The following is a 27,417-nucleotide window of genomic DNA, read 5'->3' as shown; positions in this document are numbered from 1 at the left end:
TACTATATGCTACTTTCTCTAACTATCATATCTAACTAACTCACAATTCGTGACTCTGTTCTTTAGAGCCTAGACACAGGTGGATCTGATTGGCTCTCAGGCCCAAACAATCCACTATGATCTAACCAAGAGCTCACTCTAGGTAAACAATTCTCTAAACACATTTTACAAGAGAAAAACATGGAGCAGAAATAGAAATTGTTTTCTCTTTCATTTCTCTCTGTGCACCTCAATAAAAAATCTTGAGAGAGAGAGAAATGTGTTTGCTACAGTCTCCAAGCAGACTGAAGGCTCTGCTGGGTACAAGGGCAATGGTTGCCTTGTGCTCATCAAGAGATTCTGGAAGTTCCTCCTGGAACACTGGCTGTGATACAATGAATCTGGGAGCTGTGAAGCGACAGAGTTCCAGGGCCCCTCCGGATTGGGTGCTTTTTGTTGTAAAATGATTGAATCCCTGAATGGTTTGGCTTGGATGGGTCTCTAAAGATCATCTTGTTCCAACCTCATCAACCTCCCACCAGTCCAGGTTGCTTAGGGCCACTTCCAACATGGCCTTGAATGTTCCCATGGATGGGGCTTCACAGCCTTTCTGTGTAGCCTGTTCCAGGGCCTCACCACCCTCGTGGGAGAAAAACATCTTCCTCAGATCAAAGCTAAATTGAGCTCCTCCAGTTTCCATCCATGCCCCCTTCTCCTCTGGCCACAGGCCCTGCTGAACACTGTCCCTAGGGCCTCCCAAGTCCTGCTTGGCTGCAGTGAGGCCTCCCCGGAGCCTTCTCTCCTCCTGGCTGAGCAACCCCAACTCTCTCAGCCTTTCCTCAGAGCAGTGGGGCTCCATCCCCTGCAGCATCTCTGGGGGGAATCTCCTCCTCTGCACTCCCTCCAACAGCTCCAGGTGCTCCCCGTGCTCAGGACCCCAGAGCTGGGGCAGGGATGAGCCCAGGAGGGGCTGCAGCTTCATGGGCACCAGAGGGGAATTTTGTGTTATCCCTGGAGGGGAACTAAGTGTGCTTGGATGCTGAGGGATAAAATGAAAGGAATGAAGCCTGTGCTTCAGCCTTATATTTCTGTAAATCAACCTTTGGATTTACAGAACTCCTTGTATGGTATCAGGTGTGCCAGTGCACCTGCAGCACTCTGAGTATTATACAGAAATGGTGCCATTTCCACGTGTATTGATAGTCTGTCCAGGCATTCTACTGGGATTTCTGTCTTTCTGTGGTCTGTTCACTGTAGGACAGTCACTGAAGATCAGTTGTTGCTCACCTGAAAAAATAATTACCATTGTAATTACCTTCCCAGGGTGGACTGGGAACTGGGGTCTCAGGATAAACTCTGCACTGAGAATTATTTCAAACTTTTCAAAAGAATTCAATGAGAATTTCTGTGTAATTATAAGGAAATCCTCACTCTTATGTATTTCACAGATTAAAGGAGACATGTATTAACAGTGTGGCTGGAAAGTTCACCCCAGTTCACCACTGAGGCTTATAAAAAACGTATTTTAGACGTTAGAACAGAAGCAGATGTGTGTGTGACCTGCAGGCAAGGCCGAAGCGGGGCTGTGTCTCTTGCGTGTGCAGCAGGCATTGGCTGTGCCTGGGGGCCGGCAGCCCTGCCCAGCACCTGGCAGAGGGCTGCAGGCTGGGGAGGGGAACTGCCTGCAGCCAAGTCCAAGGTCCAGGGTGATAGAGCTGCTCACATCTTGGCCCCAGCTCTGCCTGGCGCCTCACCAGTTGTATCCTGCCCACTGCCTTGGGTCCTGCTGCAGTGAGGGGTCTGTGTGCCCCCGGGTAACACTTCACACTGATCATCTCGTGGGATCCTCTTTGGGAAGTGAGACAGGGAGTGCTGTCTGCTCAGTGTCCATGTGGTGAGGCCTGGCATCGGGAATCAGGGCTGTTCCTGGCACTGCCCTGGGACCTGCTGTGGCTTCATGTGGCTCTGGGTTACAGAATCCCAGAATGGGTGAGGCTGGAAGGGACCACAGTGGGGCTTCTGGTCCCACATCCTGGGTCAAACAGAGCCATCCCACAGCATGGATCTGGAAGTGAGTATCTCCAGTGAAGGAGACTCCATAGCCTCTTAGCAATCTGTTCCAGTGAGTGGTCACTTGCAAAATAAAGTTGTTCTTCCTCATGTTCAGGTGGAACTTCCTTGAGGTTCTGCTTATTGCCTCTTATCGCTGGGTCCCACGGAGCAGAAACTGGTCCATGCTCTGAGCCGTCCCTGCAGATATTTATACACCGGCTCCTGTGCTGGCACCGGTAGCGGTGGGTGCAGCGGCCGCCAGAGCCTGCTCGGGCACGGGGCTGAAGCTGCGGCAGAGGCCGTACCGGGGCGCAGGTTCTGCGGACGGAGCACGTTCTGGGGACGGGGCACGTTCTGGGGACGGGGCACGTTCTGGGGGTAGCCCAGCCCCGCGGACTCCGTGCCCTCGCTGCTCGCAGACGAGGCGGGCCCGCGGACGGCCCGGCCCGGAGGAAGCGCCGGCCGGGCCCAGCGCCCAAGCGCAGCCCGGCCCCGCCTCACGCAAGCGGCACCGCCTCTACTTAAAGCGCGCCCGGCGCTGCTGCCGCCTCCTCCAGCCCGCCGGCCAGGCAGCTCCACCATGTCGGACCGGCTGCCCTACAAAGTGGGTGAGTGCGAGCTCCGATCGGGCTCCGCCGTGCTCGGTACCTTCCCCGGGCCGGGATGAGCGCGGTGCGGGAAGCGCGGCCTCGGCGGCCGCAGCGCCACGCTGAATGCGGCCGCGGGGCGGAGGACGGCGGGTCTTGGCCGCGGCGGAGCCGGGCCTGAGCCCCCTGTGCGCTGGGGGAGCCGCCGTGTGGGGAAGGGGGCGCGGCACCGCTGCCTTCCCACTCGCGGTTGTGCCGCTCTCCTGGCCCGGCTGCCCCGTGCCTCCCCCGCTGCTCAGAGCCCTTGGCGGGAACTGGCTTAGCTCCGAAGGTGAAAGTATTTCCCATCCTGGGACCTTTGACTCATGTGCCCTGAAGGTTTTGGCGCGTATTTCCGTAGACCTGAAACTTCACCAAGAACTCCGGTTTTTTAAATAGTTGGGTATTTCTTGGGGGCTTCATTCAAAGAGCATTAGTGTGTAAGGCTCAGATTCATAAATAATTTACCCTGGAGGCTCTGAACCAAAATACTGCAGGATATTTTTAAAGCAGCCTTGTTAAAGCTACCAAGCCCTTAACAGGGGTAAGATTAAAACTCCTCCTCTTGATATATTTGTTTCTGTGGTCCTTTCCTTGCCAATTTTCAGTCCCAGTGGTGTATAGGCTGTGCTCCAGTCAGATTTAGCACGTGCAATAGCTTCAGTGGCCCCGGGCTTCGTTCTGCAGCAAAATGCAATTAAGCCTGTCTGTATTAAACCCAGTAGTCTGACTCGAAATTCTGGTGTTCCCCAGTGCTCTAAACAGTCTGTGTTCACGGGGTAGCAAAAAAGCATCTGACTGTGGTCTAAATGGAATGGTGAACTTCTGAAATCTCTCAAAGAATCTGAAACCGAGTAAGAAGGACACTCTGTTGGTTGGTGCTGCAGAGTTGATGCAGCTGGGCATTACCTGCTTGACCCTTGTGTTTTTAAGGCTGGGGTTAGACATCCATGATGAACGCAGTAAGCCTGCCAGAAATCTCTCTTGTTCATTTTTTGCTGGACTTTTCTGCTGTAGATACTTTTTACAAAAGTAGAAGTAGACTGGTAGCTAAGATAATTACATTCACTTAAAATATTTTTTGTGGATCCAAGGAGGAAGGGCCAATGGGGAAGGACATGTACCTTTGCTGTGAGGAGAGGGAGCTAAGCTGGGTTCAGCTCCTGGTGCACTCTTAGGGAGCATTCTCAGTGTGGGAAGCCACTGCCCTACAGCCAACCCATCCCTACATGCACGTCAATACTGTGGAAGTCAGTCCCTATAGGAATTTTGGACTCTTGGGGAGTGTCTGTAAAAAGTGCTTAAGACTGTGGCTTACTGAATTCATGGACCTCGGGATGTCTGTGCACTAGATCACAGTTGATTTATAACCTCTTGCAGTAGCATACTTGTTTTTTAGAGGGGCTGTTAGGTTTGGTCTAAATTTGTGTACCATAGCAAAGAACCAGGAAGTAACTGGAATAGGGTCTGGTTTTTCTGCAGCTCTGTCTCCCAGCTATTGCTGGGTGTTCAGTTCAGCTGTTGCAGCCAGTGCCTACCCACAAGTGTGTGAACGGATACCAAGGTCTCAGCTATTCCAACTCTGACACCTGTCCTGCTTCTCTTGCAGCTGACATCAGCCTTGCAGACTGGGGTCGCAAGGCCATTGAGATTGCGGAGAATGAGATGCCAGGGCTGATGAAGATGAGGGAGATGTACTCTGCATCCAAGCCCCTGAAAGGTGCCCGCATTGCCGGCTGCCTCCACATGACTGTGCAGACAGCAGTGCTCATAGAGACCCTCATCGTGCTGGGGGCTGAGGTAACGTGGCTCTGAGTTTCTTCCTCAGCTCTTGGGTAATGCTCTGCCAGGTCACTGCTCCTGCTTATGTAACACCTTATGGAATCCTGGCAAATGTCTGTGCTTTTTGGGTGAGGCTGCAATCTCCACGTGGATGGATTGTCTTCTGTGCTCAAGCAAGAAGTTTGTTGCTTGCCCTCAGCACCTCTGGGGTGTGGGGTGTGTGTGTTCCCTGTGGACAAGCTGCAGCTTTGAGTGCCTGTTGTGCCCTGGGCAGTGCCCACAGCTGCTTCCACGCAGCCATGCTGTGCTTGGGCTTGCAGTGCTGTGGCTGTTCATGCTGCAGCTCTAGGGACTGCCTCCAGCACAGATTAGCCTGTATTAAGATTCCTGCTCTGCCCTGGTAAAGTCAGCAAAATCTAATGAAGTTTACTGAGAGCTCATGCTGGCCCTTCAGCTGTGCAGGAAAAGAGCAGGGATGCACTGTGGCTCAGGGACCGAGGGCTGGGATCTCCACTGAATTTTTTGTGTGACTATGGACCAGTTACTCTCATCAGTATTAAAGTCTGAGATACTTAGAAGCCATTTACTGCCTTGTGTCCCATGCCTGACTTGCTGAATGAAATCCAGACATCACAGCTGAGTGTTTGCTGTACAGGGCATGAGGAGAGCCAGGTATCTGAGCACAATCTGCATTGCTTGTGTTCTGAGCAGGGAGCTGACTGGAATTTTGATGGATTGCTAAGTACGTATATGATCTGAAGTTCCTTCTTCTGCAGTTTGGCTGCCCAGAGGTGCCCTATGTGGGATCCCTCTCTGGGAACAGTTAACAATTGAGCAGTGTCATGCTGATTGAAAGGTGCTGGGAGGAGGAGGAGGAGTTTTCTCCATAGGAGTGAAGGTGTTTCCTCAAAAAGAGGAGGAGGTAGGTATGGATGCTGTGCCAGGTCAGCCTGGGCAAGGTAGGTGCTGCTGTGCAGGTGTTCCCCAGCCTGTTCAGAGCTGTCCTGTGGTTGCAAATGGTGCAGTGCTGAAGGAGAACTTTGATGTGGGGGTACAGTCCTGGCTTTGTTCCAGCCACTCCGTGTGGAACTCCTGTCCCTCCGCAGGATTTAAAAGGAAGCAGTAGCCATTGAAATTTGGGAAAGCTCCTTGCTGCTTCTGTTGGTTGCTGCATCCCAGTATGGCTGGCCTAGGAGGCAGCTGTGTGCTTAGCTAAACATTGCCAAGCTGCTTTAAGCTGAGCATAACCCCAGATCAGTGTTATGTGGGATTCATCCAAGTCATTCAGGGAGGTACCTGCAGAAACTTGGTTTCTGTAAGATGTGGTTGTACCTTTAAAGGTGTGTGCTGCTGTGTTAACTCCTTGTCCTGATGCCTGTGGATTAGTTTAGGCTTTGATTTGAGTTTGAATTCAGCCCTGGTTCACCTGTTCTGTCAGAACTTTGGTGCCAGGGAGGGAGGAATGAAGCTGATAAAATCATACCCCATGTAATGAGGATGTAGCTCACTGCAGCGTAGTAACCTTTGTGTCCATTTTTTGGCTGGGTTAGTAAGGTTAGAATAAATACTCTGTGCTTCATAATTTGTAACAAAAAATAAACCTTTCCATAACCAGTGATGTAAATACTAGGGTCTGTTCCAGTTATTCTAGGCTCTATGTCACTACCACAAGTCTGTATCAAGTCTGAAGTGTAAACAGTATATAGGTATTCTGTATACTTTGAATGTCATGACACCTCCTGATGTCACCTCTGCTGGTATGGGAGGAACTTGCAAAAACCCAGGTGAGGAGAGGTGCAGCTTTAGGTTATGGATTCTGTTTTCCTGTGCTCCTTCCAGGTGTGTTTTCATGACAAGCGCTGGTAGTGTAGGCTGCTTCCTACTGCACCCTTCAAAATATCACTTTTTGATCAGGTGGTATGAGTATCTGAAAACAGGCTGAATGATTGTGCCTTATTGCCCTCTCTACTCAAGCTCTGTAACCAGTGAACATACAAATAGCTGCCAGTCAGCCCTGTGGGGAGCAGAGGGTGTGTGGCTCTGGGATGTGGTGCTGTGAGCTGCTGTAGGGGTTCAGATCCTTTTCAGTGCAACTCAGCAACATGCTGTTGCTTTTCTAGGTGCCTGAGCCTAGTTATGAAATCTGAGGAAAACACTTAGCTCAGCTGGAAAAGCTTCCTTGACTGGAACACAGAGTGGGAGGTGGGTGAGCATAATCTTAGAGAATGCCTGGATTGAGTGTAATGTTTCAGCTGCATTTCTGACTCTTGTGAATGCCAGCAGGTGTCTTGCTGCATGTCCATACCCTCAGTGGACACTTGCTATGGGGCTGTTCTGAAAATCTGACCTTTATTCACCAAAACTTCCCAAACCCACCCTGTGGATACCCTGTGCCTGTTGGGCAGCCCTGAAGATCTGGAGTATGCTCTGGTTGTCTGGGAGAGGTGCTTGTGAGTGAGGAGATGGCTGAATGTATGGCACAGCTAAAGCTCATTCACATTCTCTCCATGTGGCATTATTTTCCTTGACTTAATCAGACTCAGTTCTCACCTTATCTTTGCAGAGCTACTGAAAAAGGCAGGAATCTGCACTAATTTCTTTCTGCTCTTGCTCCCTTTTTAAGTCCTGTGTTTGATAGAGAGTCCCTGATATCTCAGAACTTTGTTCAGCAAACAAAACTTGGTTGTTTTCCAGGTACAATGGTCAAGCTGCAACATTTTCTCCACTCAGGACCATGCTGCAGCTGCTATTGCAAAAGCTGGTATCCCTGGTAAGTTTTCCGTGTTCTGGTTTGGCTGAGTTGGGCTGTACTGCCCGTTCCTGCTAAATCAAACTGTACACATGAAGATCTTCTGAGCAAGCTTGAGGATTGAAGCAGTGGTTTTTACAAACCAGGACATTTGATTCAGGCTGTGTTGCATCAGCCTGTGCACAGGTCTCCCAGTAAAGGCTGCTGTTGGGTTCATGTTAGATCTCATTAAGATGATGGAATGGGCTGGGTGATGAAATGGAGTGGTGTGTAGGTGTGTGTAGCTGGAGGTGTTTGGTGCTTTCCAGCAAGTTCTGTGCTAAATAGGGATTGGGAAAGGTAAGGGAACTGCCATGTACCCTGTCACAGTGGCGGGGTCAATACCCAAGATATTTTTAGGCTAGTTTTAGCCCAGCTGTGTTCCTGCCTAATATCCTGTAAATGCTGATCAGGATGCTACTGTCATGTTCCAATAAGGAGCAATTCATCATGGATCAGTATAAATACCTGAAGCTGTCTGCTGTGTAACTCAGCTGAATGAAATGTAATCCTCAGTGCTGGGAACTGAGCCCAGCTGTTGGCAGAGGCTAAATTTGGTTTCTGGCAGTCTGTTTTGGGAGGGGTCTCTCTCATTTCTGTTATAATTAATTATTGCCACAGGTCTTTCCCTAACTGTGGCACATTCTATGGCAACAAAGTGATCCCTTCATCAGTTCCTTTGGCACTTCCAGGCATTGCCTCTGGTGTGAGATGTCAGAGGGCCACGTGGGATTCTTTAGACTTTGGGTTGTCTTCCTCACTGCTTTCAACACCCAAAACTCAACTGAAGAGTAATTTACAGGTTGAGTGTTTGTCAAAGTGTGTGACCATTGCCCTTTGTATCCTTATTTATGGAACTTGCTCTTTTTGTTAATATTGCACTTCACATAGTGAATTTATGAGACCCTGAAGGAATGCTGGTCCTTTGGCTTCAATATGAGATCCTAACACACATTACTACAGAATAGGCAATTGCATGATTGGCTCCTCATGGCTCAAGGTCAGTTTTCTGTGTAAACACTGAAAACATGACAATTTTGCCAAATGTTGGGGTGTGTAAATAATGTGCCCAATACATATTTGAGTGGCTGAGTACTTCTGAGGACTGAGTATAGCGTGAAGACAGTACAGATGCCTGGAAAGAAACAAATCCTAGTGGATGCAAATACCAGTGGTGGCAGCCTGTTGCTGTGGCTGTACTGATATAGAAATACACCCTGATTAGAGCAGATGAGGCACCTCAGGTTGGATTTTAGTGCTGGGCTAGAGACTAGAACTTAAATTCAGAGTTGCTGAAGAGTTTATATTCTGCTGCTTAGCTCATGCTGAAGTCTGGTCCCTCTTTTCTGCTGTGCTAGAAAATGCTGTGGTTGTGTGTTCATTTATCTGTATCATTATGTCTGAGTGGGGTGCTGTGGACGTGAGTCTGCTTTAGTTTGCTTTGTCTTCTCCTTTTTAACATGGAAGAAGAATAAGGAGAACAACTAAGTCTCAAAATTGTGACCATGTTTGTGGCCTGCAAGAGTGATTATTCTGAGGCCTGTTTTTCAGTGCAAATGTCTTTGCTGGCCTGCAGGCACAGATAATCATCTGTCTGTCAGCTGCTGCTGGGAGCTGCTGATGAAATCTTCCTTTGGCTGCTTCACTACATGCTGAGTAAGAAACTGGCTAATGGTTTGTGTTTGTTCCCATGCAGTGTTTGCCTGGAAAGGGGAGACAGATGAGGAATACTTGTGGTGCATTGAGCAGACCCTGTACTTCAAGGATGGGCAGCCCCTCAACATGATTCTGGATGATGGTGGAGATCTTACCAACCTAGTTCATACCAAATACCCACAGCTGCTGAAAGGTGACTTGTGTTTTGTTTTGGCAGGCACAATTCTGCCTGGGAGGCTGTTTGGGTGGGGGTGTTTCTGCAGGATATCGCTGCTGGTGTAAGGAGAGTTGGGGGAAGAGGGACAGGCATGTGCAAACAGCCTGGGAAAATTCCTTACAGTTCAAGACCAGAATCTCTTACCTGCAGGAGCTGTTTCCACCTCTGCTCTGTAGCTGCAATGACCTGTCCTGGCCAAACTTCACTGTGCCCATTAGCTGAGATTTACCACTTAGTTTTGCTGTCATGCCAAAAGTTTCCTGGAAGAGGGCTGTGTTCTAGAACTGCTCAATGTCTGTTTGCAATTAACAATTTTACATTAATGCATTTCTTACCCATCATCTTAGTGCAGTTCTGCATGAACTCATGACCACCTGTAGCCTTCTGTGGAAAAGGAACGGTTTTCTACCTTAAATATTCATTCAGTTTGTCAGTGAAGCTGCTGATGGAGTCAGGAACTCTTGGTTTGGTTTGCCTTCAGTGCAAGTTAGTAAAACTGATCAGTGTAGTGTTGCTAGCATGTGTTTATGTAAAAAAATTATGTGAAGGACATGACCAGGCTGATCTGTGCCTGGTGAGTTTGACAGACTCTCCTTAGCCCTGCCAGTGTCCATCCGCTGTGCTGCAGCAAGACATGTGCCCGGGGTTGTTAAAGAGCATGTTTGGTGAGGGATGTGAAGGAGTTCGGGTGGTGATACAGTGGGGTGTGTTGGTGCTTTTGTAGAGGGGAGGTTGGTGTAGAAACCTGCTGGATCACCTTGTCTGACTCGTGCTCTGCTTTAGTAGGAAGATAGGGGGAAATATCTGAAGGTGGCAGGCTGCAAATAGGGCTGTTTGTAGGGAGTCTGAGGCTCTGCTCCTCATCCATGTGCTGCTGCAGGTAGGGGCACCAGAAAGAGGGAAACTTTCTCTGTGACAAGCCTCACTTTGTCCTTCATGCTCAGCCTGATGTCACCCCTAATCCAACACTCAACATCTTTGTGTTATTATTTAAACTGTGATGAAAGGTTTTCATTGGTCTTTGCTCAGCCTCTCTTCCATCAATGGTCTTGTGCTTCCTGGGTTGCCTCTTTGTGATATGCATGACCTCTCACTTTTCCCATGTTTTATGCTCAGGAATACAATTGGTCATCCCTCTCTGTCTTCCTGGTGTTGTTAGAGGCCAAAGAATGTATTCTTGTGTTCATTCTCTGTTTTACAGGGTTGTTTCCCTACCATGTACACCTTGGTTGATGTCTGTTCCCAGAGGTACTTGAGCTGAGCTCCTTTCACACTTTCAGACCTCCTGTTGTCATTCTTTCTCCTCTCCAGCCCCTTTCATCCTCTTGCTGGTCTTGTGCTCCTGGTGGAGAAGGGACCAGTATATTACAGTGCAGTAGGACAATGGCTCTTGAACTGTCTCATGTCTTGGCATACATGTGTAGCCTGCCTCTGATAAGAAACATCCTTGTCTGGGTTTGCTTCCTAAATTCATAGAAATTACTCTGGGGTTTTAAAGAGTCTAGGGAGGATGCAATACCTGTCAGTGTTTCCCTTCCCAAAATGTGTGCCTGTCTGCATTGGCTGCAGTTGAAAAGCTTCTTGTAACAGTTCAGTAAATTAAGACTGATCTCTGTAGAGGATGACAAACTTGATCTGTTTTACCTTCCAGTCAATTGCTGGAAACTGGAAAATTGCTGTTTCCCCTTGGAAACAGCAAAACTTCCAGAATGGGACTCACAGAGTAGAGTCTTGATCTCCTTAATCTGAGATCTGTGCTTAGCCCTTTGCTGCAAAGTCTGTTTAAATGAAGCAGTGTAGCATCCAATTTTGGTATCTTATAGCTAACAGAGGCTAATATATCCTAAGAGCTTGTGGGGAAATCTGACCTCTGTGGAAGTGGAACAAGAGTGACCTTGGCAGAGCATGCAGTGTGTGGATTGTGAGCATGGGAGACATTTTGGCATGAGGCAGATGGAAATGCCATTTGCCATTTAAAGGCTGGATAAATTTTCTGGGCTAATTTCAGAGGGAATTGTCTTCCATGCTTAAGCTGCTTCTAATTTAAATAGTTTGGTCCTAGTGTGCAGCTAGGTTGACAGTAGTATTCCTTCAACTAGGAGATGTGTTAGATGTGTGTGTGGAACTGCTCAGTAACCTTCCTTTCTCCTGAAGTGTGCCTGCAGTTAGAGGGCAGAATGGCCTTTGTACTATTGGCTTATTCTATTAAGCCCAATGCCCTTAATACCAAGATAAATAAAGGAAGAAAAGAGGAAAACAAGAACTGACCAATGGGGAGAGTGATCTGTGCAAAGGAGGTCTCTGGCATCTCTGCAAAATACCTGTGTGGGGAAGACTGGCTCATTTGTGATTCAGTGATCAGACTTGCTCATTGCTCAGGTGACAAACACAGGTCTGAGCATTTAGCAAGGTTGTGTCAATTTAATTCAAACTTGTCCTTGGTGCAAGCCCTTCTCTGCTCTTCAGTCACTCGGGCATTGACCATGAGTGGTGTAGGCAGCACTTGGGGCAGCTGCAGAGTGGTTTAGACCAGCTGTGAATGGCACCTGGGGCATGGATGGGGCGCCTCCAGGGAGGGGAAGCTGTTGGCATATGGGATGTAAGGTCTTCTTAGTGCTGTGGAAAGACAATCTGCTAAGCTCAGGACTCATCTGGAGAGCCTTTGAAGGATGAGTGTGTCTCTTATTTACCAGATACACAAGAAGAGAGAGGGCAGGTTTGAACTGGAGGTTCCTGCTGTGACCTCCAAAAACTTTTCTTCAAGGAGATTACTGTCCATGATCCAGCCAGTTGTTCTGAAAACTGATGCTTTTGGGAGACTGTCTACAGATCCCCCATTTCAGTGCACGAGGCTGAACTGTGAACTTTAAACTCTCCTTTCTCCTCTAAGCAAGCCCTAAATATGCCAAAGCCTGAATGCATTCCCTCAGCAGGTGACCATCAGGGGAGTGGGGCTGTTGAGGGCTCTGTGGTGAGGTAGAAGTGGTGAGGATCAGTCAGCCAAATCACAGAATGGTTTGGGTTGGGAGGGACCTTTTAAAGGCTATCTAGTCCAGCCTGCCTGCAATGGGCAGGACATCTTCAACTCAGGCTGCTCAGAGCCCTTTGAACATTCCCAGGGATGGGACCTAGAGCACTTCTCAGGGCAGCTTATGCCACCCTAATTGTAAAATAAAAAAAGGTATCTTATACCTAGTCTGAATCACCCTCTTTCAATTTAAAACCATTCCCTCTTGTCCTGTTGCAACAGGCCATGCTAAACATCTTGTAAGCCCACTTCAAGTATTAAAAAGCTGCAGTGACCTCTCTGGAGCCTTCTCCAGTTAATCAGCCTTTTCCCTTCTAATGCTGTGGTCTCATTTCCTTCATGTGCTACAGAGTGGTCTGGGGAGCAACAGGAAGGTCTCATGGCTTAGTCTCAGGCTCCACTGGGGAATCTGTCTTTTCTGTTGTGAAAACCATGTTGAATTGCTCTCAGAGTTTCCTGCCTGGGCTTGGACCAGCTCACAGCTGGATTTTTTGAGGAGTAAGGATGGATTTGGACCAGACTTGGCATCTGTGAGTGAGCAGTGCCCTGGAGCCAGAAGGACCAGTTGTGTCATGGGTGGCATCACCAGCTGGTCAAGGGAGGGATTGGTCTGCCCTGCTCTGGGCTTGGGCCAGCCTCACCTTGAATATTGTATGGTTTTGGTCACCACAGTATAAGAAAAATGTTAAACTATTAGAGAGTGTCCAAAGGAGGGACACCAGGATGGTGAAGGACCTTGAGGGGAAGCCATATGAGGAGTGGCTGAGGTGTTCAGCTGAAGGAGACTGAGGGGAGAGCTCATTACAACTTCCTTGTGAGGGGAGGAGAAGAGGAAGACACTGATCTCTGTGACCAGTGACAGGATTCCAGGGAATGGCTGGCAGTGCCCAGGCTCCCCAGGGGATGGGCACGGCCCCGAGGCTGCCAGAGCTCCAGGAGCGTTGGCACAGCGCTGCCAGGGGTGCCCAGGGTGGGGCTGTTGGGGTGTCTGTGCAGGGCCGGGGCTGGGCTGGGTGATCCTGCGGGTCCCTCCCAGCTCAGGACGGTCTGTGCGGCCCGGGCTGAGGGGCGCCGCGGGCTGCCAGCAGAGGGCGCTGCGGCGCCGCGGAGCGCGGCCGGGCCGGGGCCGGTGCTGAGGCCGATCCTGATCCTGTCCCCCCGCGCCGGGCCCCGATCCGGTCCCCCGGGCAAATGAACCCCGAGGGGCTGCGGCAAAGCACCCGCCTGCCTTCCCCGGGAGCCGGGCTGCTGCAGCCTGCTGGGGAGCCTGGCGGGCACAGTACCGGCTGTGTGGAGGTAACACCCGCTCTGAAGCGCGTCCTCTGGTGTTTCTGCAGCTCTTGGAGGGTTTCATCTCTTCCTTGCTCTCTGCCAAGGAATTGTGTAACTAAAGCCTCGGGGGGATGCTCCCAGCACCTGGATGGCCCGATTTGCACAGCATTGACTCCAACTAAGGTGAATACTTTTACTCTTTTGACAGGAATTAGAGGTATTTCAGAAGAGACAACCACTGGGGTTCACAACCTGTACAAGATGAAGGCCAATGGGACCCTGAAAGTGCCAGCTATCAATGTGAATGACTCTGTCACCAAGGTAATACAGACCTTCTGCAGTGTTCTGCTCTCTGACCAGCTTGGTGTTGGGATGTTGTCATTCCCATGAAAGTATTCCTTCTCTTTATGAGCTTCTCTTGATCTGGTTCTGAACAGATTTCTACCATATCCTAAAAGTGAGCCCTTGATGTCACTGTAAATGCCATCAAGGGTTTTTTTTTTGCATGTAAGGACATCCATTCTTCTGCTGTTTTATAATGTGAACACACTTTTGGGGATCATGACTCCTGGGCACAGTCAGTACCTGTGGCAAGAAGCCTGTCCTCACTCCAAGTAGCTTAAAGCCTTCAGGCAGGTGTTAGATACCAGCTGGAAAAGAGAGTGTGACCTCCTTGAGCTTGTGCTGGTAAACATTGCTTGGTCAGCCTGTGGCTGAGCTCTGTGAGCAGCAGATGCAAAGGAGAGGGCAGGAGGGAGATTTTTATCCCTTGCTTAGCTTTAGTACTGCTTCCAAGATAAACCCTGGTGAATTGAGAATGAAGTGGAACGTTTTTTAAAGGGTGGTGGTGCTTTTTGGCTGCAGATGAATTATAGCGGGAATTAAATGTGCACTAAAGGTTTGTGCATCTTGATGTTTTTTAAATCTAGTTACTGACTCTATTTCACGTTCCCATACCAACATTATCCTGTTGGGTTGGCAGTTCTCATGTTTGGCCTGCCTTCTCTGCAGGTTGCTGTCTCCTTTCTGCTCACTAAGATGCACCTGACATTTATTTCATAGGTAGTGAGCTGGAATCCAGTTAATTTTGAAAGAAGTTATTCACATCCTTTTCACCCAGATTTGTGCCGCTTGCATAATAATTATTAATACTGTTCAGTAGATTTGGAAATTCAGATGATTCTAACAAAGCCCTTGAGGGGATTTAGGATTCTAATGCCAAGCAAGTGCTTGTTTTCAAGTACTGTTTGGTATTTGTACAGTACAAGATTTGCACTAACCACAGTTACAGATCTCTGGGAAAATGTGCAACTGAACTGACAAATTCTGCTCTCCCAGTTTGAGATTTCCAGTTGGTGCCAGGTTCCTGTGCTAACATTTGGAGAGAGAAGGCAGGCACGCAGCCAGCTCTGTTCTTCCCCTCTGCCACTCAAATGTATTTTGGGTGGGGCAGATGTCTGCATCCAACACTGCTCTCTTACCTGCATGGGAATGCACAGACACCTGGAAGGCTTTGACTGCAGCTGGGGGATTTGGTGATGACGAATCAAATCTGACCATGCTGCTTTCCTCCATGCTGCAAGGATAATCTGCAGGACTAGGAAGGAGGGATACCAACTGGCACAAGCTTTAGAATTTGAAGGATTGGTAACACAATTTTCTCATATATTCGTGACAGCTATGCCTATGGTAATGGTTATAGGCACTGAGTCAGAAACTTCTGGATCTGAGGTATAATTGTTACACTTTGGCCAGTTTCTGCCATGGGCAGTTTATCCCATTTCTATTCATACTTACAAGAACTGCAGGTGGTGTGGGTGTGCCTTCCACTAGACCAGATTGCTGCCTCTGGGAATTTAATTTTCGGATTGCCTGTAGCAGACAGTGCAGTGTTAAGTAAAAGCGAGGAGGATTGGTGCCCTAAGGCTATAGAAAGCCAGGACAGGCTTTGAGACCAGAATTTTGCTGTGAATGGAGATTTTTTTAGTATTGCTTCCTTGGGAAGCACAGCACAACATTAGTAGCCAGCTTCTTTAAAAATTCTTTGTCTCTGTAACTCCCCAAATAATCAAATCTGTTTGTACAGCCCCTCCTCCTGGTCAAAACAAAAGGCTCCAGAAGAAGAAGGAGCATTACAAAAATCAGCACAACAAGGTGTGTTTGAGTTTAGGAAGGAGTTTAAGGGGTTAGGCAATATTTGATGTCTGACTTAGTTGGGCACTTTTGATTGGAGGGTCTGGCTGTTAATGTCAGTGTTACAGTAGGAGGATGTTGTGTGTTGAGGCATTAGGAGATGAAATCCAGGGGGTCCTGCTTGCAGTGACCATTTTTGTGAATGGCTGCTTGCTGAATTTTTCCGAGTCTGAGCAATAGTGAGTGACAGCGTTAGGGTAACTCTTCATGGGAGAAGATGTAATTTGGATCTTCTGGGGCTGCAAGAACCAGTTGCTCCTGGTTGCTGTGGGCAGCTTGCTGCTCTGCAGGCTGGATGTGTCTTGCAAAGATAAGATGATGTACTGCTGGTGTGTTTTGCCTTCCTGTGGCACTTCAGGTTCAGTTCATTGTCTGATAAACTGCAGCAGGGAGCTGGTGAGCATCTGGTTTAGGAGCTCAGGCCTACATTGGTGTGAAAGACACTCGGGTTACCTCTAACAAGTTTTTAGCAAGTCCAAGCCCTGGTCAGTTGATACAGTGTATTTATGAAATGCTTCTCACTATGTTGAAGCCTGTCTGATATAACTCCATAGATTGAAACTGGATAAATAAAAACATCAAACCAGGGTGTCTGCTTCCTGTCCCTCATGGTGGTTAAAGTATTTAAGTGACTCTTGTCGTACTTGCACATAAGTCCATTTTCTTTCTTTAAGGCAATTCCACTTGAGTGGCTTTCATCTGTTCTGAAACTGCTCCATTTTCTCCCTCAGAGCAAGTTTGATAACCTTTATGGCTGCAGAGAGTCCCTCATTGATGGCATCAAGCGTGCCACAGATGTCATGATTGCTGGGAAGGTGGCAGTGGTGGCAGGATATGGGGACGTGGGCAAGGGCTGTGCCCAGGCCCTGCGGAGCTTCGGAGCCAGAGTCATCATCACCGAAATCGATCCCATCAACGCGCTCCAGGCAGCCATGGAAGGTGGGAGCTGAGCAGAGCAGGAACTCAGGCATCTGACAGGGTCTCTGCATGTCAGTGTAGAGCAGTAAATGAGAGCTGGCCAAGAAAGGTTCCGTGGGTTTCAGCTATCCCTGCTGAGGTACAGTTGAATCCAGTTTAACTGTTGGAATTCCTTCCTTTTGCAGTTAGAGAAGGAGTTTCTTACTAGAGGCCTTGAAAGTGTGTTTGGAATCAAGGATTCAGAGACCATGTGGGGGGTAGGGCTTGAGGGATTGTCCTCAAGTTGTGCAGTTCTAATCTCCAGTGGGGAGTAAGGCTTGACTGGAATTAAAACATTAAAAACACCTTACCCTTGATAGATTTTTTTGAAGAGCAATGCCATGCTCTCTGTCTCTCCAGTTGAGCTCAGGGCATTCTCTGGAGCTGTTCTGTTCTGTGGGTGCCTCATGTAATTGTGCCTCTTGGTACCAGTTTATCCCATTTCTGTTCATGTGAGCCAAAAACTGCAGGTGTTGTCGGGGCACTTCTTTTGCAAATTCGACCCCCTGAATCCAGTCTGAGTGCTGTGCCAGACTATACCTTTGGACACTGAATGCACACATCCACAGATTTGAAAAGGGTGAGGGATGGATGGTTTTTCTACCATGTTGGTGTTTAGCAAGACCAGTAGCCCACTACCTTGCATCATTTCTAGGCCAGGTGTGGGCAGAAACATTTGACTCATTCTTTCTCTGTACTTTTCTACTTCTAGTATTGTGTCCCACTTGTTAATAAATATTGGTGGTTGTGTAGAGAAGTAACGTTTTCTCTTTACAGGTTATGAAGTTACAACCATGGAGGAGGCCTGCAAAGAGGGCAACATCTTTGTCACCACCACTGGCTGCACTGACATTGTGCAGGGCAGGTATAACCAAGACACGTGCTTTATTGAAAGCATGCCTGTACAGTTAGATTTCTTTTTTTAAATACAATCATAACCTGTCAACAGTTAGTACACAGTCTGACTCCTGGACATCAGAATTTAGCATGAATTTAGTGAGAAATTAAGTCTTTGGTCAGTTTAGTTGGATGTTGCCACATTGCAGTTGTTCCTGGCTTATGGAATGTAATGATGGAGAAAAAAAAGCTGCAGAGAGGTAGATTGACTTTTGGAGAATGAAGGCATCAGGGCTGAATTCTGTGTTAGGCCAGACAAATATGAACAGAAGAGGAGGCAGGTAAAGGTTGAAAATGATTCCATCTGTGGGTGTGTATCAGCAGCTGAAACCAGCCTGTTCTCAGTGTCCTGCCCTGCAGTGTTTGGTTACTGCTTCTCAGATCTCAGTTTATAGCCCCAGCTCCTTCCTTTGCCATGATGACTGTACATGTTGTAATGGAAGATCAGATTAGGTGGGAGGAGACGTAAAACTGCTTGGAACTTCAAAGAAAGTTTTCATTAAGAAAATGATTTCTTCTCTGTAAGAAGGAGAATAACTGGAGGTATTTGTTTTGACCAATTAAACAAAATTTTATTACTTTCCATACTGGGAAAATACTTTCTCTCCAGTAACTTCTTACATCCTTGGGAAATGTCCTTCCCCAGAAGCTTGAAAGTCTTTTCCAGTAGACTTGCCATGCCTGGAGGGGTTACCTGCCACACCTTGTGAGAGTCAATGCAGTTACTGAGCTTGGCACTTGTCAGGGCTGTAGTTTGGAGCATCTGCTGAGGGGGAAAACTGTGTGGATTAACTTTTGATACATTTTTTTTCTTTTGCAGGCACTTTGAGCAGATGAAGGATGATGCCATAGTGTGTAATATTGGCCATTTTGATGTGGAAGTTGATGCCAAGTGGCTGAATGACAATGCAGTGGAGGCAGTGAATATCAAACCTCAGGTGAGGCAGCCTTTCCACAGGCTCTCCTGCTGGAAAAAAGCAGTAGCTACTCAGTGTCCATTTCTAGAGAGTATTTCTCTTCAGTTTCTTTGCTGTTTCTAGCTTTGTTGGAAGCCGCTGTTGCTCTGGTCAGAATGCAGATTCTGCTTACCTGGAACAAACTGCATATGATAGTCTTGGGCTGGCATGAAAGAAATTGTTTCCAGCCAGTGCCCAAGTCCCTCAGGGTGATCTCTGGGGTGAGGTGCCTGGTATGGGTACATCTTTCTCCATGTGTTCCCACTTCCTTGAGAGACGGGAGCCTGCCCTTAGTGCTGGTTGTAGAAACAATGGCATCAAGTCCATTCAGCTTTGATGTTTGGGGCATGGGCAGAGGGTATGTGAATATGTTTGCTTCGATAGCCCTGAGCTGAAAACAATGCCATAGCTCAGCTTCCAAAAGCGAGGTAGATGAGAAATACAGAGCAGACCATTAGACACTCCATAAAACTTAAGAGCAGAGCCCATAGATTGCCTGGTGCCTGACCTGAATCTCCTCTTGTGGAGCTGTTTGCTCATGTACTGCTCTGCAACAGAACAGTCGTAGTCCTAAGGGAATCTCAGTGGAATGACTTTGGGGATTCTGTCAAGGTTTGAAAAAATTCACACCTCCTTGTTTTCAAAGTGTGGTGTGTTTTTTTTAATCTACTCTGAGATTGAAGCCTCAGGAAAGCCTATCTGGAGCTCTGCCAAACTTGGGTTTCTCTTCCAGAACCTGGTGGTTTCATTTTAGAAACCTGTGTGGGCAGACCAGGCAGGATGTTTTACCCTTGCTCAGGTTGTATGCCCACCACGTATTTGCATTAAGCTATGGCTGTAGCTACACAAGGAAAATCAGAATCTGAAAGTGTCAGCTTTTCAACTGTGTGTCTTAAAGCAGAGGAAAAAAACTGAACAAGATCAAAACTGTTTTGTGACACCAGCATTGAGGGAGAACATCACATAAAGCAAGGCAGGCTTTATCTGACTTGGTGTGGGACTTCTGGTTACCTTTTGTAGAGGGAGTGCCCTTGCTGATAGCAGGATTTTGGGACAGGTTTTGTATTTTTAATAACACCACACCCAAACATACCTCTCAGATCTCCATCTGCCCTTCCAATTTTCATAACTCCCCTGTGGCTTATTGACCACCTACATCAAAGTCTTACTAAGCACTTACGAAATTTATGTTGGGACACTTTGCACGGCCTTAACCAGGTCTGGAGTTATGCCCTCAAGTTCTCTGTGTTCAGGTTTGTTCTTGCCTATGGCCTTAGTGGACCTGACTCTGTTCAGCAGCTCTTCTCCTAGAGGAGCCCACAGGTACCTGCCTACTTTCTGCTAGCTCAGGTTGTTTTAAAACTAAACCTTGGACTAAACACTGAATAAGAATAAACACTGTTGAAGATTTAATTGGGTGTTAATATGGCACCATACAAGCTCCCCGCACAGAGGCAGTAAATCCCTTTTTAAATGTGTTGCTTTGAGAAGCCAGTCTGGCATTGACGACAGAGTGCAGTAAGGTGCAGTGTGGCCCCAGGTATGAAAATCGTAACAAGTTTCTGGTTTAGAAAAAAAATTTGAAATTACCTTTGAAAAGGATGGAATTGGGGTCAAGGATTGTCCATATGGATTAATGCTGAAGAAATCTAACTTTCTAAATACTCTGATTTTTACTAAAACCTGGCAGCTTCTTTTCTGTATCCTGAACCAGAGAGGGCAACATAGTACAAGAGCAAAAATCCCTGACTTTCTATGAGGAACATCTCTCTTGATGAGAGGATTAATGCCAGGGCTGAGGGTGGTTAACTTCAGCTGGAGCTACTAAGTAATTGAGACTCTGTCCAGCATGAAAGTTTCAGTACCAGTGCTGGGCTGATGTAAGAGATGTTTAATACTTTAATAAGACAAATGTCTTAGCGTGCCATTGTGATTGATGTGTTGCTTTCAGAGGACAGGTAAGGAGGAAATAGGTTTATTACTGAAAAGCTGGCAGGTTGGTCTGCCTCTGGGTTTGCACTGCAGCCCTGCTCAGCTGTGTTTCGAGTATCAGAGACTGACCTGCAGCACAAACTCAACTGAGAGGTCAAGGAAAGGTGAAGGTCAATGAACTTTGGTTTGTAAATTATTCCCATATAATGTGAAGGGAAGTGCAAAGCAGCCAGAAAGTCCAGAGCCAAACAAATTCCAGTGGGGAAAAGGAGGAGGCGTTTGTCGAAGTGCAGAGAGGATCCTATTGCTTGGATAATTTGAATTCCACTTCTGGAGTAATTTAGTGAGCTTATGGATCAGCCTGTTTTATCTGCCTGTATATGACATGTGTTTTCAACAGTACTGACTTAAGCCTCTGCTGGTACCACTACTATTTTGTATTTATTTCTGTGCATTAATTTTACATTTTCTGTGTTCCCCTGCGCATTGAATGACTCTTGTCAGCATAGGTTGCTGAAGGTGTGGGGTTCTATGCACAAGCCACCAGCTGTCCAGGGGCAAGTTGCGTGGATATTATGTAAGGATATAAGATTTTGACACCTAAACCACCCAATGGAGACTTCAAAACTGAAATGTTACTTTAACTGCTCAACTATCTTTTAGTAGTTCACTCTGTAAATGCAGTGTTTGTTATAAGTAATACTGTAGCTTCTTCTCAGGATTTTTCATGTTCTGCTTCCCATCTGGTTCCCTCTTTCATTACTTCCTCCCATAATCTTGTTTTTTGGCCCATACAGTGTTTTTTGGGTGGACTGAGCACTGTCACTGCTGGTCCACAGTGGAGAACTGGCATCCAAAATAACAACTGCAGCTGCTCAGGGGGGATCATTTTTATCCCACCTGCTGAGTGCTTTTGGGAAGGAGAAATCAAGACTAATTTAGGGCTGCTCTTTGAGGTGATTAGTGCCTGCATGTGTTGTGCTGAAATCATAATAATCTGTCAAGTGAACCTAAGCAGAAAATGGTGCTGTGATTGAAGCATAGCTGGGGCAGGCAAGTGGAGGCACACACCTGCTCTGAAGGCAAAATACCTGTTATAGAAAACATGGTTTGTGTTGGTTTGCTCTTGGCATCTCTGCTGAAGTCCTGCACAAGGATGTTTTTTCAGAAGAGGCTATTGTTATAATTACAGCTTCATCACATGTGGCTTTTAACTTACAGGCCAAAGCTTTAAGAACAAAATTGAAAATTGTGTTTTACTTAATATTAAATAACATTTAGCCTCTGAAGTTTAAATACAGTTATGAGGAAGAACCCTTTTAGGTCTGTCACAGTTGCTCTGCTGTGCTAGCAGAAGATAAATGGTCTGAAGCATTAGGTTTTGTCAAAGTTGGTTGCTGATTATGTTTTAAGTATTTCCAAAGTGCTCTACTGCCAAATGCTTGTATGATGTGAGCAATAAATACCAGCTGAATACTGCATATTCTTGAGACTTATGGGCCATGTTGATGTTTCATTATTGCTTTCATTTTGTAACCACCTCTAGGGTGAAGGCGGGGCAGGGAGGAGCTAATGAGAGGTGGAAAGGAGAAGCAGAGTTAAGTTTAACATTGCAGGAGTCCAGTCTGGCCCAGGCAGTTGGGGCACATGCTAAGTGACATTATCTCCTGAGTTGTGTGGGCCAGTGACATTATCTGTCTCCTGAGTTGTGTGTGACTCTCACAGCTGAGGCCCTGTCTTCTTAGCCCATCTGAGCCTGGATTCTGTGTGCAGAGTCCTGCTGTCCCTGGGCTGGCTTGGAGAGGATCATGCCTGTGGTCACCCAAGAGCAAAGCAGGGTACACCACGAGCCAGGACAGCTGTTTATTGTGTTTATTGGGCTTGCAGAGGTGAGAACAGTTCCAGGGGACCCTCAGCAGGCTGAGGGCTCCAGCTGTTACCCTGTGTTAGGATGCCAAGGCTCTGGACTGCTGCATGCAGAGGTGTTCCCTCTTCCCTGTCACCACACACCAGTTGTGACCAGTGGGTGTAGATGAACTGGGATTTATTTACTACTAGCAGCACATGCCCATCACAGCTGGCTGGGACTACAGGCATGTGGAAAAGCCAGGAGAGTTGGAGAGCTGGTTGAATAAACCGGAGAGCTGGTTGAGTATGAAGCAGATGCCAAGATGCGTGTGCTGTGAAGCCCAGAGTTCCTGCAGGCTTTGCAAACCCCTGGGACGGAGAGGGGGGTGTCTGTGTAATAGCTGAGTTGCTGAGGGGCAGGGAGGCCCCCCGAGCCCCCAGGCTTGCCCCGTGTCTGACGTGGCCCTGCTGCTCCACAGGTGGATCGCTACACCCTGCGCAACGGCCGCCACATCATCCTGCTGGCCGAGGGCCGCCTGGTCAACCTGGGCTGTGCCATGGGCCACCCCAGCTTCGTCATGAGCAACTCCTTCACCAACCAGGTCCTGGCACAGATCGAGCTCTGGACCCACAGTGACAGATATGCTGTGGGGGTCCACTTCCTGCCAAAGAAGGTGAGTGACAGCCACAAAAACGGTGCTGCTAAGGAAGCCACCTTCAGGTGTGGCTTTGTTGGTGCTTGAACTCATTTTCCTGCTGAAGGTTTTTGTTGCAAAGTGGTTCTGTCCTTCAGAGGATGTTTGGCTTTGGGCGGGCTGGGTGTGAATGAGCTGTTCTTTTGTGTGCATAACTGGGACTTGCCTCTCCTGTGACAGAACATCCAGGCACTTCTTGACTTCTCTAAGGTGCTGGGAAGTCCTGTGCTGCCTCAGGGTAGTTGGAGAGCTTCTATCAACCAGCTTGTTCCTTCTACAAACCTGTCCAGGGGCACAGTGAAGTGGGCAGAGTAGAAGCTGGAGTGAAACTGAATCCCTTTTACTGTGGTTGATAAGAGTCCTGATCCCATTTGCACCTGAGAGAGCTTATCACAATCTGGTCTTAATAACTTCACAAAATATTAATGACAGAGTCCTTCAGATTTCCCTTTAAACTTTTCTCTGCATTCTTTGTTCTTGGAAAAGTCTGGATCATGTCACAGCTTGTATATTCCTTTTAGAAAACTAACATGGTTTTAATTTTCCAAAACAAGCCTGAGAATTTGAGATGGTTCATGGAAAAGGGTGCTGGAGTTAAATCCCACTGCTTTTGGAGCACAACCAGGTGTGAGAGTAAATGTGAAAATACTTTCCATTTGGGAAGTACAATGTGTGTGTTTGGGCTTACCAATGAGGTGTTTCCTGAAGAACTTAAGTTTGCAAACTCATCAGTTAAGGATCAAGCAAAACATACCAGAAATGCAGTGTAGGAATGGATCTGCAAATTGCCACATAATTGTCTTCAAAGGAGCAGTCTTATTGACAGTTCTCTTGAAAATGACATCCCAGTGTTGTTGATAAAATGTGACTTCATCCTCTCATGGAATAACAATTTTTAGTAAGCACATTTGAACTGGAAATACATAGAAACGAGAAGTAATGCCCAAAGCAGTTAAATATGAATTTGCCTGTTAAGGGAGCATACGACAGTGATCTCAGGTTCATCCACTGTGACAAAACACTTTTGACCCTTTGTGCCTCACAGAGGGCTTTATTCAAAGAATAAAGCAGTTACCATGTCAGAACCAACAAAAGAATTTTCTGTGATAGTTTTCTGGGTTAATGCCTTTCCTTGTTCTGTGCAATTGCTTTGAGGTCCAAATATAAGACTTAACAATTACCAAGTACCTTACACTGCAGTTTCTTTGACTGCAAGAATATTGCTTTGATTTGCCATTACAAATGTGCACACGTTTCTGCAACATGTATTCCTGGAAATGCAGGAAAATTCTTGTCTCTATGTTCTTGGCACCAAATCTGTCCTGCTTAGCTTTGATTTTAAGGTGAGAATGTCTGCTTACCTTTGTCTGAATTTGTGTGTCTCTATGTCTAAGTCTTGAAATTCCCAAGCTGAAGCAGTTGTGAAACAATTGATCCCTGCTGCTGCTTGAAAACCTCATCTGGGAATTGTCAGACTCAGTTCTTTTGCAAGTGGGTGGAATCTGTCTTAAATTCACCGGAAATACACCTCAATCTAATCAACCAGATGAGAATACCATTTCTGACCCTCATTTTTTTTGTTTCATGGCATCCTGACAGGATATACTGGGCTTAAATACTTTTTTCCCTTCTAAACACAGACCTTCCCCTTAGGTTCTCTTTCTTTCATCATTTACCTCACTCTTTGGTGGATTTCATGGTTCACTGCCACCATTTCAACCATTTCTCCTTAGGTTTCTGATTTTGTTCTTGTCACCTTTGGCTGTTCTGGCTCCCAAGAGGGAGGTCCACAGTAGTCACTGTGAGCAGGTTGAGTTGCAGTGAGTTACACTCTGTGCAGATGGAGCTTTTTACCTGGTTCATGGCATGGGATTGCTTCAGAGTAGTGTCTGTTACTACAGGCCCTTGGAGGGGGAAATCCAGGACTAGTTTTTGAATAATTTAGGCCCTGGTTCACAGAAGCTGCAGGTTTGGCCCTTGATTGTTTTGTTGATCTACTGCCCTTCAGTTATATTGCAGCCTTTCATGTCTACTTAACTAATATGAGGGAAATATTGCTGGTCTTCTCTGTGCTGCTGGGATTTAGACTTACCTTGTTTCTGTATCCTCTGCAATGATTGCCTGGTTTTTGCAGGAATTTCAAATGGTCAGACTTGTTCTTGATCCCTGCTTGTGCTGTCCTCTCTACCTCTGAATGTCCCCTGTGGCTGTACATCCCCCTCTGACACAGCAGCTTGGTCAGCATTCTCCTGTTTGTTTTCTGACCCTCCTATACCTGCTCCTGGAGCACTTAACTGCCTTATAACTTTATACATTTTTCAGTTTCTTGAGTTTACACATCTGCCTGACACCTCTGGGATAGAGAAATCATATCAACCTTTCTGTGCTTGTGTCCTACAGCCCACCTTGGTTCTTTTCTTCATGAAGACAGTGCCAGTGGATACAGTAATCTTGCTGAATTGGAGATTCTGGAATGAGTTTCATTATTCATGTGCCCCTAAGATGGGATATCTGGAGAGGGCAAGAATTTTTTTCCAGTGTTAGGACTTACATAATATTGTAGGATGACAGTGTAGTATGTCCAGGTGTTTTTGTTGTGGAAACTGGGGCTTTATAATTTTACCAAATTGGATATTCTTTTATCTGAAGAGTTTGATCTCTGTTCTTTGCTTGCTGGATGGATGTGAATGTGTAAATGAGATTGAAACAGGTTTGATTATATACAATTGTGTCTCACTTAACCTGACTCCCTCAAAAGCACAAGGCTCTTCCATGTGAGTGCAGGTCTGTGCTCAGACAGGTGTGAGGTATGTTGGCAGGAAAAAAAGCTGTGTCAGTGTAAGTCCCCCTTCCTGCTGTTGATTTCCACATAGTCATTTTTCCCTGTGACTTCTTGAAGGAGTAGAACTCTGCTCTAATGTTCTTATCTCAATGTTTTGTTTTCCAGCTGGATGAAGCTGTGGCTGCTGCTCATCTGGACAAGCTGAGTGTGAAACTGACGAAGCTGAGTGACAAACAGGCCAAATACCTGGGCTTGTCCAGAGATGGGCCCTTCAAGCCAGACCACTACAGATACTGAGCAGGTGGCACTACCCAAAGACCAAAGTGCAGGGATACAACCTTGCAAAGCTCTTGTGTATGCTGGGCTTCTGAGGACAAGTCTTTTGCCATTTTCCTCTCAGTGCTGCACAACCCCTCCCCTTATCAGGGAGCCTTCAGGGCCCTGTCAGTGGATGAGAATCACTGACTCATGGAATTAGAATTGGTTACTTAGCTAATGTCACAGTGAAAAGGATCCTATGCACCTTTTGTTGGTTTGTAATGCTCCAGAAAGGGGAGCAGGACAGAAGGTGGCTAAATGAGAATGTGTAGTCTTGCCACACATGTGGCTGACAGCTTTGAACAGGCTCACCATGAGGTGGGGAACGGTTTCTGCAGGGAGATGCTTTTGCCATGCCCTGCTCCAATCAGGTAAATCCCAGTAGGAGACTGGCAGTGTCAGGCCCTCTCCACAACAAAAAGTGCATATTGTGAAACGGGAGGATATGGGCTGCTTGGTCTCCTTGCTGTAAAAACAACTCAGCCTCCTGTTCAGAGATTAGAGCTGGAGCTTTTTCCTGGGTTACTTTACTCCATTGGTTTTGGTCAGAACCAAAACCATTCTGTGCTTCTGCTATACCAGCTTGAGGAGGGGTGAGGCAAGAGAGCCTTTTAGCAGCCTTCAGGAGTGTTGTGAGCAGCTGAGGAGCCACTGAGAGGATCACTGGGTTTAGGGGCCTTGTTCAATCCTCTGCAGACACCAGCAGCACACTGCTACCCCCAACTTGATTTCTCTGAGTTGTCATGTCTGCTGTATCATGTTTGTCACTGACTTCAAGTGCTTTTATTAAAGATCTGACTGTGGCCTGACTGGTTTTGTGCAGTGAGATGTTCTGGGGTTTGCCATGGGTTTGTTTACATTTGTGTGATCTTTAAGCTACTGAAGATATTTAATGTACCCACATAGGGTGTCCTCAAGGCAAAAGCCCTTGATGTGGCTGCTCTGCATCTTGTACTGGGGCTGGGAAAAGCTTCTTCTCAGAAAGTATTTGAAGGGCTAAATCTTAAGGATGGTCACTCTGCCCACACAGAATAACCTCCATATGCCATGGAAGCTCTTTCTTGCCACTGTCCTCTTCAGTCTGGCACTGCACTGCAGACCACCTCTGTTTCTGGATGTAAGAAGATAAAAGGTTTGGAATGTTGTTACAAAGTGCTTGAAATTCTCAGATTCCTGCCCAAACCTCAGTGGTCAGTTGGAACAGATGCTCTGGAGTGTAAAGTGTTGGAGGAGGAAACAAAAGAGATGAGTAAACAAGATGTTGCTCAGTGTTCAGCTTTTTTCATAGTTTTGTTTTGCATTGACCTCTAAAAAGCACCAATTAGAAATGAATTAGGATCCCACAGGGGCACCATAAATGACTCCATAATAATTTATGATGGTTGTCCTTCAAGAGACACAGCAGTTGAGTACACATCTAAATGTAGATGATGTGCACC

At 47.0% G+C, this 27,417-nt stretch overlaps 1 protein-coding gene across 1 annotated transcript; it reads left to right on the top strand.

Annotated features, from left to right (window-relative positions):
• The first annotated feature begins 2,531 nt into the window (after positions 1-2,531).
• Positions 2,532-26,787, top strand: AHCY (adenosylhomocysteinase). The gene is made up of 10 exons (XM_053958793.1): positions 2,532-2,639; positions 4,267-4,457; positions 7,134-7,209; positions 8,924-9,076; positions 13,609-13,721; positions 16,325-16,532; positions 17,328-17,415; positions 18,268-18,385; positions 22,663-22,857; positions 25,826-26,787. The coding sequence occupies exons 1-10, from the start codon at positions 2,612-2,614 to the stop codon at positions 25,955-25,957; spliced, it is 1,302 nt and encodes a 433-aa protein (XP_053814768.1). The 5' UTR covers positions 2,532-2,611; the 3' UTR covers positions 25,958-26,787.
• Positions 26,788-27,417: the final 630 nt, after the last annotated feature.

Source organism: Vidua chalybeata, chromosome 17 (genome assembly GCF_026979565.1).
Source record: "Vidua chalybeata isolate OUT-0048 chromosome 17, bVidCha1 merged haplotype, whole genome shotgun sequence".
NCBI classification, from domain to species: Eukaryota; Metazoa; Chordata; class Aves; order Passeriformes; family Viduidae; genus Vidua; species Vidua chalybeata.
The sequence above is the reverse complement of the archived record's forward strand: the minus strand, read 5'-3'. Positions and strand labels throughout refer to the sequence as shown.